The following is a 15,664-nucleotide window of genomic DNA, read 5'->3' as shown; positions in this document are numbered from 1 at the left end:
TTTTTTATGGCTCACTCTCCTCTGTTCTCTCTGTGCCCCTCTCTTCTGAATCCCTTCATCTCTACACCACTATATCACTCCTCTTCACCTTTCTCTGCTGTCTCTCTCTTTCTCTCCATTTTGTCTCTGTCTGTCTGACTCTTCCCTATTTCTCTCTCTCTCTGTTGTCCTTTGGTCAGAATATAGGGAATAGGGTCCCATTTGGAACGCACATATTTCCATCATGCCCCTCACTCGGCCCAGCCGTCCAAACCTCCAGACACTCGACCCTCCATTCCCAGTTTGTTAGGCATCATTAGGAGCTGTCAAAACACCCAGCCAGGAACCCGACAGGATCAATGTCTCTCTCTCTCTCTCTCTCTCTCTCTCTGTCTCTCTGTCTCTCTGTCTCTCTCCTTGCGTGAGTGGATGGGTTTTCCCATCAAGAGTGACCGTGCCATGGTGGGTGCAACTCGATGGAAAACACCCTCCATACTGTGGACATCATCTCCTGCGTGAATGTCTAGGTATGTCAGTGACCGGCCATTCCAGTTGGCTCTGCCCTGTACCTAATCAATGCAACTCCTGACCACCCACTCTCACTGGATCAGCTGGGCTCCTCGTTAAGAATCCTGAAATCCTGAACTATGTTGATTTTTGCTGAGCGTTTCGATCACCCCTACTGCTTTAGATTGCTGCCGATCAGACCTTACTGCACACATGACATTCTGTTCTTCCAGGAAGGAACCAGAGAATGACTGGCATCACAATCAGATATTGGTATGTCAAAAGGCAGACTATGATTTTCCATCTGGGCTTCAGCCTTCACTTCACCATTCTGGCACCATGAGAGCTGTTGGATCCCTCCGCCTGTCTCATCTCTTCGTCATTTGACTCTCAGTCAGTCTGTAAACATGTGCAGAGACTCAGATACTCAAGATGTCATCCCCCCCCATCTCTCTCTCTCTCTCTCTCTCTCTCTCTCTCTCTCTCTCTCTCTCTCTCTCTCTCTCTCGGGCCTCTCTCTCTCTCTCGGGCCTCTCTCTCTCTCTCGGGCCTCTCTCTCTCTCTCGGGCCTCTCTCTCTCTCTCGGGCCTCTCTCTCTCTCGGGCCTCTCTCTCTCTCGGGCCTCTCTCTCTCTCTCTCTCTCTCTCTCTCTCTCTCTCTCTCTCTCTCTCTCGGGCCTCTCTCTCTCTCTCGGGCCTCTCTCTCTCTCTCTCTCGGCCCTCTCTCGCTCTCTCTCTCTCTCTCTTTCTCTCTCTCTCTCGCTCTCGGGCCTGTGTCTCTCTCTCTCTCTCTCTCTGTCTGCCTCGCAATAGACTCTTAATACCTTTGGCTTGGAGACTGCGGTGCACAACAAATACGTACAAAATGTATTTTGAGACAAGCTTTTGTTAATTTCAACTATTTAGTCAATGAAAGGCGTACATAATGACACTGAAGCCGTTTAAAACGAGGTATGAGGATGTTCCCTTTGTTGTCTGTTTCCATTAGCGTGTGACAATCAAGTCGTTGGTAACGACACTGAGATTAATGGAGCATTAGATTATATTATGGGAGGCAGGCGGGACACATGTTAGTGTTTTACAGATCGAGCCGTGTGCTTTAAAACCCATGCATCTTTCATTTGATGGATTAGCTGTGGGTTTGGAGCTCTGTGAGGAAGATGGATTGTTCTAGAATGTTCTAGAGTGTAAAACATGAGGAAACGTCTGGGCCGTTCTGGTTTGATGATGCTATTGGATTTGATCACTTGTACGTGTATTTCTTTATAACTGGCAGTGGAAAGTGGATGGAGTGTTTGCTTCCATGGTGGTAGAGCACGCGCCCTCCTCTCTTTTACACAAAGCCTATTACATTTGGAACTTGTAACAGTAGTTTGTGTGTGTCCCCACTCACTGTAGACTGGATCTGAGATTTCAGATCTGTACTTTCAGTTTTGACTCATTCTTTCTAACCAAGTACCCCAACCTATTAACTTTCATTTCACTTTCATATCAACATCATTTTTTTAAATTGTAACTTCATCTGATTGGGTGATTTATGTGGCTGGTTGAGTGTTTGATAGAAAGCCAGACACACCACATGTCAGCTGTAGAGGTCAAGGTCACTTCTCTCTGTGTGTCTTATGATGTGATCAGACCTAGCTCATGCCAGTCTGGAGAGTGATCCACACACAGCCTCAGATCTCCCTACATCACAGAAACCGCATTACCATATAGATCTCAAGGCTCACTGAAAGCGTTCCCTATCATCGGTAATCTTAAACGCCTAGAAGTGTTTCAGGCCTCTTGAACACTCTTTCCCATCTTGTTTGTATAATATCTGGTTGCTTTCCTCTCCCCAAAGCCTCTTCCAAGCCCCGTGCGTCAGTGTCCCGTCCGCGCGGCGTTACGAGAGCGGGAGGTGTGGTGGTGAATGTGCGCGTTGTTGCCTGTCCCTGTGCGGCGCTCCAGGCGACCTCTCTCTGGGGTTTCCCAGGCAACGTATGGAGATGAGAGGTGACATGTGAAAGTGATGTTTTCCTGGCGGGAGAATTTCAGAAGAAAACACTAAACAATCTCAGAGTGAGAGGGACACGATAACTGTCTCTCACACACACACACACACCTCAGGACAGAAATAGCAACCCGCAGAGCATGCTGACTCTCACACACTGTGAAACCTGGATTCAGACTCAACTTGAACAGCTGAAATGCTGAGGTGCGTCTGCTCCAATAGGTTTTCTCAGAGAGTGTAATGACTCTATCTAACATTAACAATCTGTGGATGGGGAGGAGGAGGGTAAGACAAATGAACTGAAAGCCGTCTTTCCCAGGACAGACTCCAACACAGACTATCTGGCAGGTCCGACTCCTCCCTGGAATTATCATGATAATGACCTGCAATTTTCCATTTTCTCATAATACCTGTTAATTGCACTCCCAGGTCAAGAGCAGGGTTAAGGAAATAAAAGAGGACATTTTAGCCCGAGTTTCTCTGCGTAGGTTATTATTAGTTGTAATCACAAGTGATTTAATAAAACCAGTGTAGAAGCATGCAACAGGTCACCCAGAGAGGATGGAATTATCTACTGCTCTGTATTATAATGTAGGAGTACCACAGTGAATGATCTACTGCTCTGTATTATAATGTAGGAGTACCACAGTGAATGATCTACTGCTCTGTATTATAATGTAGGAGTACCACAGTGAATGATCTACTGCTCTGTATTATAATGTAGGAGTACCACAGTGAATGATCTACTGCTCTGTATTATAATGTAGGAGTACCACAGTGAATGACCTCCTGCTCTGTATTATAATGTAGGAGTACCACAGTGAATTATCTACTGCTCTGTATTATAATGTAGGAGTACCACAGTGAATGACCTCCTGCTCTGTATTATAATGTAGGAGTACCACAGTGAATGATCTACTGCTCTGTATTATAATGTAGGAGTACCACAGTGAATGACCTCCTGCTCTGTATTATAATGTAGGAGTACCACAGTGAATTATCTACTGCTCTGTATTATAATGTAGGAGTACCACAGTGAATTATCTACTGCTCTGTATTATAATGTAGGAGTACCACAGTGAATGATCTACTGCTCTGTATTATAATGTAGGAGTACCACAGTGAATGATCTACTGCTCTGTATTATAATGTAGGAGTACCACAGTGAATGACCTCCTGCTCTGTATTATAATGTAGGAGTACCACAGTGAATTATCTACTGCTCTGTATTATAATGTAGGAGTACCACAGTGAATGACCTCCTGCTCTGTATTATAATGTAGGAGTACCACAGTGAATGATCTACTGCTCTGTATTATAATGTAGGAGTACCACAGTGAATGATCTACTGCTCTGTATTATAATGTAGGAGTACCACAGTGAATGATCTCCTGCTCTGTATTATAATGTAGGAGTACCACAGTGAATGATCTACTGCTCTGTATTATAATGTAGGAGTACCACAGTGAATGATCTACTGCTCTGTATTATAATGTAGGAGTACCACAGTGAATGATCTACTGCTCTGTATTATAATGTAGGAGTACCACAGTGAATGACCTCCTGCTCTGTATTATAATGTAGGAGTACCACAGTGAATGATCTACTGCTCTGTATTATAATGTAGGAGTACCACAGTGAATGATCTACTGCTCTGTATTATAATGTAGGAGTACCACAGTGAATGATCTACTGCTCTGTATTATAATGTAGGAGTACCACAGTGAATGATCTACTGCTCTGTATTATAATGTAGGAGTACCACAGTGAATGACCTCCTGCTCTGTATTATAATGTAGGAGGACCACAGTGAATGATCTACTGCTCTGTATTATAATGTAGGAGTACCACAGTGAATGATCTCCTGCTCTGTATTATAATGTAGGAGTACCACAGTGAATGATCTCCTGCTCTGTATTATAATGTAGGAGTACCACAGTGAATGATCTACTGCTCTGTATTATAATGTAGGAGTACCACAGTGAATGATCTACTGCTCTGTATTATAATGTAGGAGTACCACAGTGAATGATCTACTGCTCTGTATTATATTGTAGGAGAACCACAGTGAATGATCTACTGCTCTGTATTATAATGTAGGAGGACCACAGTGAATGATCTACTGCTCTGTATTATAATGTAGGAGTACCACAGTGAAGGACCTCCTGCTCTGTATTATAATGTAGGAGTACCACAGTGAATGATCTACTGCTCTGTATTATAATGTAGGAGTACCACAGTGAATGATCTACTGCTCTGTATTATATTGTAGGAGAACCACAGTGAATGATCTACTGCTCTGTATTATATTGTAGGAGAACCACAGTGAATGATCTACTGCTCTGTATTATAATGTAGGAGTACCACAGTGAATGATCTACTGCTCTGTATTATATTGTAGGAGAACCACAGTGAATGATCTACTGCTCTGTATTATATTGTAGGAGAACCACAGTGAATGATCTACTGCTCTGTATTATATTGTAGGAGAACCACAGTGAATGATCTACTGCTCTGTATTATATTGTAGGAGAACCACAGTGAATGATCTACTGCTCTGTATTATAATGTAGGAGTACCACAGTGAATTACAAAGTTAATTTCTCAATCATGACCACATACATTCATTACTGTATTACCTGAGTATCACTTTACTTTCTTTCATTCATTTAGTTTTTCAGACGATGCGTTGTATTTCCTCTCTGGGATTAAGTATGCAAGGCCTCATAAATGCTCAGTTGGCTCTGTTTCTGAATGGTCCTATATGTAATGGGGGTGATATGCCATCTGTCTGACGTAAGGCTGAATGGCACACTTTTAGAGATATGATTGGAGGTAATTGCGTTTTAATGTCCAGGAGGCCTTGTTTCCATTGTGATTCTATTTTCCACAGTCAACATCTGGTGAGAGCAAAATGCTAGCATGTGGTTTCCACTACATTTGTATTTATATCCTAAATACTTCAGTCAACATGGTGGCAGGTAGCGGACTTGCCGAGCCAAAGTGAGAGTTTATTGTCGCCGTTACAATTTGCTGTTAAGTGACATCATGTCAAAACACGTTCTCGCCCACTGGCCCGACCACTCACATTTGTTTTTTCTTGTCTCGTTCAATTTGCAGGGAAAAATAATATTTGTTGAATGCCACAGGCTCAGACAATGTTATGAGTGGTCGTTACGGACTGAGGGATGTGTGTGTGAAATGGAGACGCCTGCTTGTTTTTGCTGGCAGGTTGAGGGGGGGGGGGTAAGAGGATCCCCTCTGGTTCTCCGCTATGACCAGGCCACACACCCAGACTCCTGAAGCCCCAGCCACACCACCAGTCCTGTTGTTCCAGCCAGAGCCCCAATCCCAGCTCTAGATACCAGACCGCTGAAGAACCAGCCAGCAGATCCTATGGCCCTGGCCCGAGCCCTTATTCCCAATCCCCAATCGTATACCCTAGATGCCCTGAAGCCCCAGCCAGGCAGGGTTAGGGCTGGATAAGATGACTTCTGTCCTCTGTTTCTCCACCATGGCCGGGCCAGACACCCAGCCCCAGTGTGATGTGCTAAGGTCTGAAGCCTCTCCTGCTGCTTCTCCTACTGCAGCACCTATACTTAATCCCCAATAATGATTTACCCCCCTGAAGACCCACCCAGCCATCCAGCCCTATGTCTGCAGCTGCAGTAACTGTCCTGGCCCCTACCTCAGTCTCTCTGCCCTGGGCCACAGCCACCAGCCCCCTGAAACCTAAGCCAGCCAGTAGGCTCTGGTCCTGACTGACGTGTGTTGAGCAGAGGGCTGAGGTCTCTCCTACTGCAGCAGTAACTGTCCTGGCCCCTGCCCCACTCTATCGTGGCTCCAGCGCATGTTGAAAGGCCCTGGAAGATATCGCTTGCCTCTCGTTCGCGCTCAGAAATGCACGCTCGCCTCCTATATACCGTGAGGCAATCCAGATTGTCCCCCCCCCAAGCCCCGCTCTCTTTCCTCTTTCTAAAAGTTGAGTGAATATGTAAAGTGTGAGCCATTTGTCATCACGTACTTAATACGGCAACCTTGTCTCGCTCTGCATGTGTGTTTTATACGGCCGTTCACAGAGCCTCGGAGAGAGAATATAACTAACAGTCTGATATGGATGAATATTTCTCCAATTCTCATCACACCGCGGAGATTAAGCTATTGAGTTTTGGCCGGGCCTACAATAACGATCAGAAACATTTTATGTGTTCAAAATATAGTAATAGTGGTCGGAGCAGAGGTTCCCATATGGAGCTGATCAGGGGGAGAGCAGAGGATCACCTTACTTACTGATGAGTAATTGACCTAAAAGCACTGCTGATTCCACCAGGACGATTCCACATCGCTAACTTCTCCAACATATCATTTTTCGGAGAGAGGCTCGCTCGCTTCTTATAAGTAATGCCTATTTTTAGACCTCCGCCCCGAGTCGGAAGACTCTTAGGGAGGTGAGGGGCGAAAAGCGAAACAAAATACACACAAAAAGAGACACTTCCTTATGTTTCCCTCCTCTTGGGCTAACTAAGCTATCTATTTGGTGAGAATGACGAGGTTTAGCCAGTCACTTGATGGTTAAGTGGTGGCCCTTCTACTTACTAGTGTAGCTCATTCATCAGGCTTTGTGATTGTCCAACATCAATCATAACCCTTAAGTCCTCCTGCCTGTCTAGTCGTGTCCCAAATGGCACCCTACTCCCTATATAGTGCACTACACTTAACCAGATGCCATAGGGTCCTGGTCGAAGGTAGTGCACTATATAGGGAATAGGGTGCCATTTGGGATGCAGCCTAGGCCTATGTCTGTCTGACTGTTAGTCAGTCTTTGGCTGGCCTGCGTTCAGGTAACCCCCGGGCACCACCGTTTCCCTGGCTCGAGTTAAACTCTCCTTGGCTCGTCCGCAACTCTCCCAAATGGCTTCCATGTGCCAGCGAGTGCTGATGGGTCTGTGTTAATGAATAGAGCAGCCATCCTCAGGTTAGCAGCTTCAGGAGAGGCCCCATGCAGGCTAGTGAATTCCCTACTCTATGTGTTTGTGGGTGTGCGCTTGTATGCACCCGTCCCAGTGTTTGAAGCCAGAGCTTCTTTTGGTTCAGGGCTGTTTATGTATTTGCTCATTAGGAGCTATGCGTCAGTGCTGTCGATCCATTACAGTCCCCCAGCCAACAACACACTGACAAAAACATCCATCACAGTCCTGGCCCCCAGCCAACAACACACTGACAAAAACATCCATCACAGTCCCCGAGCCAACAACACACTGACAAAAACATCCATCACATTCCTGGCCCCCAGCCAACAACACACTGACAAAAACATCCATCACAGTCCCCCAGCCAACAACACACTGACAAAAACATCCATCACAGTCCTGGCCCCGAGCCAACAACACACTGACAAAAACATCCATCACATTCCTGGCCCCCAGCCAACAACACACTGACAAAAACATCCATCACAGTCCTGTCCCCCAGCCAACAACACACTGACAAAAAACATCCATCACAGTCCCCCAGCCAACAACACACTGACAAAAACATCCATCACAGTCCCCCAGCCAACAACACACTGACAAAAACATCCATCACAGTCCCCGAGCCAACAACACACTGACAAAAACATCCATCACATTCCTGGCCCCCAGCCAACAACACACTGACAAAAACATCCATCACAGTCCCCCAGCCAACAACACACTGACAAAAACATCCATCACAGTCCTGTCCCCCAGCCAACAACACACTGACAAAAACATCCATCACAGTCCCCGAGCCAACAACACACTGACAAAAACATCCATCACATTCCTGGCCCCCAGCCAACAACACACTGACAAAAACATCCATCACAGTCCCCCAGCCAACAACACACTGACAAAAACATCCATCACAGTCCCCCAGCCAACAACACACTGACAAAAACATCCATCACAGTCCTGTCCCCCAGCCAACAACACACTGACAAAAACATCCATCACAGTCCCCCAGCCAACAACACACTGACAAAAACATCCATCACATTCCTGTCCCCCAGCCAACAACACACTGACAAAAACATCCATCACAGTCCTGACCGCCAGCCAACAACACACTGACAAAAACATCGATCACATTCCTGGCCCCCAGCCAACAACACACTGACAAAAACAATCATCACAGTCCCCAGCCAACAACACACTGACAAAAACATCCATCACATTCCTGGCGCCCAGCCAACAACACACTGACAAAAACATCCATCACAGTCCCCGAGCCAACAACACACTGACAAAAACATCCATCACATTCCTGACCCCCAGCCAACAACACACTGACAAAAACATCCATCACAGTCCCCCAGCCAACAACACACTGACAAAAACATCCATCACATTCCTGGCCCCCAGCCAACAACACACTGACAAAAACATCCATCACAGTCCCCCAGCCAACAACACACTGACAAAAACATCCATCACAGTCCCCTAGCCAACAACACACTGACAAAAACATCCCAACTGGATGAAAAGCAGAGAGCTGCCACCCTCCGCCCCATACGGTCTGGACACTGCTCTGGGAAATGAAACAGACCTGTATCTCTCTCTGTTTGCTTTCTCTCTCCATCTCTCCATCTCTCTCTGCCCTCTCTCTGTCTGGTGCCCCCTTCCTCCTCATCTCTCTCCCTCCCTCTCCTATTGCATCATGTTTCAGCTGTTTATAGTCTCTGTAAGGGGTTTGCTGTGACCTTGACACCAGGGTTTGACAGTGTTCTGCCCTCTCCACCCCTCCTCTGATTTCCTTCTACCAAAACCTCTCGTTACCATAATTGGACAAACTATTTGATGAAATGGAAAAGCTGTGAAGATCTCTGACCTGAGGAGGGTCTTATCCCCATGTTAAAGGAAGGGCCTCTGCTCTTTCCATCAAGACCAGCCGCCATCTCGTCTTCTTAACTCAACGTCACACAGAGGAAAGGACCTTGAAAAAAGTATTATTGGGGGAGAAAACCATTTAGGAGGGAACAGGTTGAGAAAACGGTGAGGGTGACGTGGTAATTTAGTGGAAGAAACCAGTCATCTCTCTGCGCTTCTTGTCAGCCATGACACTCCTGCCTGTTGGACCTATGGAGGTACTATATTTAGGTAGGTCGCCCAAGAAAAATGAAACGGAAGGACGTTTGGTTGGCCACCGCCTCATCATTGACGTCTCTGAGTCCCCCTGGCTAGGCCCTAGTAGCAGTTGGTTAGAACAACATGGCAGTTCGTTGGACAGTTTGAAACGAAGCACAGTTCACACACCGTGGAGAAAAAGGAGCCTCTTCTTTCACAGAAACAATAACAGTCTTGTAGATGATGTGAATAACAGGTAGAGACGAGAGGAGCGAGGGATGACTCCTTTCTAGTTCGTAACTATGTGCCTAGACGACACGTCTACGGAGCCGTTACCCGTCTGGCGCTGTCCGGTCGGATAGGCTGGCGGGGATGACACTCAATGCTTTGGCCGGGAATCGAAAAAGGTTTCGCCGTCTCTCGTCTCGCTGTGTGCCAGCATCCGTCCACCATCCAGCACTCTGCCGATAAGTTGCTTGTGGAAGGGCGGGTTGGCTGTTGGCACACCCTGGACCCATTGTCTCTGGCTGGCTGAAGAGAGGGAGAGAGAGAAGCCCTGGTAAACGCATCACTGGCTGCACTGAAACCTCATCCCTTCTGTCCTCTATATCCTGTCTGGATGTCTCTCCCCCTGCCCTCTGTGTCCTGGTCTCAGCTATGGGGCAGTAAAGATGACAGTGAAAACACAGGGTGTCTGGAGAGAGAGAGAGAGAGAGGGAGACGGTGTCTGGATGTCTCTCCCCCTGCCCTCTGTGTCCTGGTCTCAGCTATGGGGCAATAAAGATGACAGTGAAAACACAGGGTGTCTAGAGAGAGAGAGAGAGAGAGAGAGAGAGAGGGTGACGGTGTCTGGATGTCTGCTGATGCTACAGGGCTGAAGGTTAACTATCTGCTAGGGCCTCACTTTTCCAGACAGACATGGTCCCGGGATGGATGTCTATGCCGGGTAAGGTTTGGACTGTACTGTGCAGCCTGTGCTGTGGCGTTCATGTCAACCAATAAGGGGATTCACCCCAGTGGTTGATTGAAGTGGGGTTTGGATTGGAAATCATAGAGAGGTGTAGCAGGTTGGAAGTGATGGTTGACCAGAAAATGTCTGTTGGACGTTCATGATGGAATCTCTGGATATTGGTACACGTGTAACACCATATGATGGCCTCCTGAGTGGCGCAGTGGTCTACGGCACTGCATCTCAGGGCCAGCTGTGCCACTGGAGACTCTGGGTACGAGTCCAGGCTCTGTCACAGCCGGCCGCGACCGGGAGACCCATGGGGCGGCGCAGCGTCGTCCGGGTTAGGGGAGGGTTTGGCCGGCAGGGATGTCCTTGTCCCATCGCGCTCTAGTGACACCTGTGGCGAGCCGGGCACAGTGCACTCTGACACGGTCGCCAGGTGTACGGTGTTTCCTCCGACACGTTGGTGCGGCTGGCTTCTGGGTTGGGCATTGTGTCAAGAAGCAGTGCGGCTTGTTTGGGTTGTGTTTCGGAGGACACACGGCTCTCGACCTTTGCCTCTCCCGAGTCCGTACGGGAGTTGCAGCGATGAGACAGTTGGATACCACAGAATTGGGGAGAAAAAGGGGTAAAATATAAAAAGAACAACAAAAAATAAACCTTCATATGATACTTCATCTATTGACCTGTTCCTTGTGTGTCTGACGCAGGGAGCTACAATAAAGCGTGATGAGCACACAGGAGCCATCCTTATCGCCAGGATCATGAGAGGTGGAGCAGCAGACAGAAGTGGTTAGTTATATTTGTCTCTCTCTCCCTCTCTCTCACCACCCATCCACTCTCTCTCTCCCCACCATCTCTCTCTCTCCTCTCTCCTCTCTCCTCTCTCTCTCTCTACCCACCCACTCTCTCCACCCTCTCTCTCTCTCCACCCTCTCTCTCTACCCTCTCTCTCTCCACCCTCTCTCTCTCTCTCTCTCTCTCTCTGTCTCTCTCTCTCTCTCTCTCTCCACCCTCTCTCTCTCTGTCTCTCTCTCTCTCCACCCTCTGTCTCTCTCCACCCACTCTCTCTCTCCACCCTATCTCTCTCCACCCTCTCTCTCTCCACCCTCTCTCTCTCCACCCACTCTCTCTCCACCCACTCTCTCTCCACCCTCTCTCTCTCCACCCTCTCTCTCTCCACCCTCTCTCTCTCTGTCTCTCTCTCTCTCTCTCTGTTGTAAAGTGTATTGCTGCATACGTGCCCAATAATCACTAATACCAGCCTGAAGAAGAGCCAGGTGAACAACCTGCCCACCCCCCCCCCCCAAGCTGTGTGTGTTACTAAAGCAATACAACCTCACACATTCATTATACTCAGTTTAAAATGCAGTGGACACTTATTGTTTAGTCTGATATTAACTTCCAAAGGATTTCTATTAGTAGGTCTGTATTTTCTATTGTGTGTCTATAGCTGTGTTTGTGTGCACTCTGTACAGTGTGTGTTATGTCTCTGTGTCCGTGTCTTCTCTATTTTGCTCTCCTCTCTCTCTCGTCCTCCCTCTCTCTCTTCCTCCCTCTCTCTCCCCTGTCTTGTCCCTGTCCCAGGTCTGATCCATGTAGGCGACGTGCTGAGGGAAGTGAACGGGGTTCCTGTGGATGACAAGAAGCCAGATGAAATCATCCACATTCTGGTGTGTGTGCGTGTCTGTCGGTGTGTGTGCGTGTCTGTCTGTGTGTGTTTTAGTCCATGCTTGTGTGTGTATGTTATCATTGACCTGCTGTTTATAGTTGTGTTTCGGTGCCGGGGCCCCGCAGCTATAGAGATTTACAGTCTTGTTTGTAGTGGCAGGACTCTCTCCTCCTAACTCATCCTCACTGGGCGGCCATGTCCCTATGATTCATCTGTGTTGACAGCTAAGCTAAACTCTGGCTGTACCAGCAGGCCCAGGAACAGCCTCTGTTTGGGGTATGTTGGGCCACATACTCCCCTTGGAAGAGACAGGCAGGGAGGGGTCCCTGTAGGGGGCTTTGTAGTCGCTCCAAACACACACACACACACCGCCACAGTCCTCAGATCAGCTCTGGTTAGAGATGGAGAGGAAAGAGAAAGATGGTTTGGAATTGGTAGACTGGGACCTGTTAAAAGCAGTGGTTGCTTTAGGACCAGAATCCTCTTGGCAGCTCTCCTCTCCTCTCCCCTCCGCTCCCCCAGCAGTCATCCTCTCCTCTTCCCTCCGCTCCCCCAGTAGTCATCCTCTCCTCTTTCCTCCGCCCCCCCAGCAGTCATCCTCTCCTCTTCCCTCCGCTCCCCCAGCAGTCATCCTCTCCTCTTCCCTCCGCTCCCCCAGCAGTCATCCTCTCCTCTTCCCTCCGCTCCCCCAGCAGTCATTCTCTCCTAATTGTTGAAAAGTAAACTGTTCCTCAGGTTAAAGCTTTCTCATTGGATGAGGCTTATTGGGTTTTGAGTTATTTACAATGAAACTTAATTACCCCCCCTTTTTCTCCCTCCCTCTCTTTCTCTCTATATCGCTCTCTTTCTCTCCCGCTCTTCTCTCTCTCTCTCTCTCTCCCTCTCTCGGTTGTCTGTGTTTCAGTCCCAGTCCCAAGGGGCCATTACGTTTAAATTAATACCAGCCATCAAAGAGGAGATGCCAAGCAAGGAGCAGAAGGTAAGGTCCTGCTGCTGTCCTGCCGTATTCATTATGCTGATCGGGTTACACTGCTCACTGCCTCTAGTGCTGGGCCCCATATTCACAAAGACTTTCAGAGTATCTCAGTGTTGATCTAGGATCAGGTCCCCCATCTTATTCATTATGATTTAAAAGACAAAACTGATCTTAGATCAGTGTTGGGGACCTACTCTGAGAATGTAGTTTAGCAAACTACCAATTACTTCACACTGAAAGAAGTTAAGCTACGCTAAATCAACCCCTAAGAAAAATTGAATTCATTCAACTCGCATGACTTTGAAAAATGATTTCACGACATCCATACTACTTCATGAAAAAACATACCATATGTAGTTAGTTCACTACTCCCCAACACTGTCAGCAAGCTACATGTAGTTAGTTCACTACTCCCCAACACTGTCAGCAAGCTACATGTAGTTAGTTCACTACTCCCCAACACTGTCAGCAAGCTACATGTAGTTAGTTCACTACTCCCCAACACTGTCAGCAAGCTACATGTAGTTAGTTCACTACTCCCCAACACTGTCAGCAAGCTACATGTAGTTAGTTCACTACTCCCCAACACTGTCAGCAAGCTACATGTAGTTAGTTCACTACTCCCCAACACTGTCAGCAAGCTACATGTAGTTAGTTCACTACTCCCCAACACTGTCAGCAAGCTACATGTAGTTAGTTCACTACTCCCCAACACTGTCAGCAAGCTACATGTAGTTAGTTCACTACTCCCCAACACTGTCAGCAAGCTACATGTAGTTAGTTCACTACTCCCCAACACTGTCAGCAAGCTACATGTAGTTAGTTCACTACTCCCCAACACTGTCAGCAAGCTACATGTAGTTAGTTCACTACTCCCCAACACTGTCAGCAAGCTACATGTAGTTAGTTCACTACTCCCCAACACTGTCAGCAAGCTACATGTAGTTAGTTCACTACTCCCCAACACTGTCAGCAAGCTACATGTAGTTAGTTCACTACTCCCCAACACTGTCAGCAAGCTACATGTAGTTAGTTCACTACTCCCCAACACTGTCAGCAAGCTACATGTAGTTAGTTCACTACTCCCCAACACTGTCAGCAAGCTACATGTAGTTAGTTCACTACTCCCCAACACTGTCAGCAAGCTACATGTAGTTAGTTCACTACTCCCCAACACTGTCAGCAAGCTACATGTAGTTAGTTCACTACTCCCCAACACTGTCAGCAAGCTACAGTGCCTTGCGAAAGTATTCGGCCCCCTTGAACTTTGCGACCTTTTGCCACATTTCAGGCTTCAAACATAAAGATATAAAACTGTATTTTTTTTGTGAAGAATCAACAACAAGTGGGACACAATCATGAAGTGGAACGACATTTATTGGATATTTCAAACTTTTTTAACAAATCAAAAACTGAAAAATTGGGCGTGCAAAATTATTCAGCCCCTTTACTTTCAGTGCAGCAAACTCTCTCCAGAAGTTCAGTGAGGATCTCTGAATGATCCAATGTTGACCTAAATGACTAATGATGATAAATACAATCCACCTATGTGTAATCAAGTCTCCGTATAAATGCACCTGCACTGTGATAGTCTCAGAGGTCCGTTAAAAGCGCAGAGAGCATCATGAAGAACAAGGAACACACCAGGCAGGTCCGAGATACTGTTGTGAAGAAGTTTAAAGCCGGATTTGGATACAAAAATATTTCCCAAGCTTTAAACATCCCAAGGAGCACTGTGCAAGCGATACTATTGAAATGGAAGGAGTATCAGACCACTGCAAATCTACCAAGACCTGGCCGTCCCTCTAAACTTTCAGCTCATACAAGGAGAAGACTGATCAGAGATGCAGCCAAGAGGCCCATGATCACTCTGGATGAACTGCATTGATCTACAGCTGAGGTGGGAGACTCTGTCCATAGGACAACAATCAGTCGTATATTGCACAAATCTGGCCTTTATGGAAGAGTGGCAAGAAGAAAGCCATTTCTTAAAGATATCCATAAAAAGTGTTGTTTAAAGTTTGCCACAAGCCACCTGGGAGACACACCAAACATGTGGAAGAAGGTGCTCTGGTCAGATGAAACCAAAATTGAACTTTTTGGCAACAATGCAAAACGTTATGTTTGGCGTAAAAGCAACACAGCTGAACACACCATCCCCACTGTCAAACATGGTGGTGGCAGCATCATGGTTTGGGCCTGCTTTTCTTCAGCAGGGACAGGGAAGATGGTTAAAATTGATGGGAAGATGGATGGAGCCAAATACAGGACCATTCTGGAAGAAAACCTGATGGAGTCTGCAAAAGACCTGAGACTGGGATGGAGATTTGTCTTCCAACAAGACAATGATCCAAAACATAAAGCAAAATCTACAATGGAATGGTTCAAAAATAAACATATCCAGGTGTTAGAATGGCCAAGTCAAAGTCCAGACCTGAATCCAATCGAGAATCTGTGGAAAGAACTGAAAACTGCTGTTCACAAATGCTCTCCATCCAACC

The 15,664-nt window shown here is 47.0% G+C and overlaps 1 protein-coding gene across 4 annotated transcripts in view; it reads left to right on the top strand.

Moving 5' to 3' along the window:
• mpp7a (MAGUK p55 scaffold protein 7a) overlaps positions 1-15,664 on the top strand; it is a 304,718-nt gene that overhangs the window by 185,041 nt on the left and 104,013 nt on the right. For all 4 annotated transcript variants that reach the window (XM_036935252.2, XM_036935250.2, XM_090189801.1 and 1 more), the window contains 3 exons: positions 11,226-11,307; positions 12,103-12,188; positions 13,092-13,166. In XM_036935252.2, coding sequence (XP_036791147.2) covers positions 11,226-11,307; positions 12,103-12,188; positions 13,092-13,166 — 243 coding nt within the window. The remainder of the gene's footprint in view (positions 1-11,225; positions 11,308-12,102; positions 12,189-13,091; positions 13,167-15,664) is intronic.

Source organism: Oncorhynchus mykiss, chromosome 11 (assembly GCF_057628025.1).
Source record: "Oncorhynchus mykiss isolate SJ-2025 chromosome 11, ASM5762802v1, whole genome shotgun sequence".
NCBI lineage: Eukaryota > Metazoa > Chordata > Actinopteri > Salmoniformes > Salmonidae > Oncorhynchus > Oncorhynchus mykiss.
The sequence above is the reverse complement of the archived record's forward strand: the minus strand, read 5'-3'. Positions and strand labels throughout refer to the sequence as shown.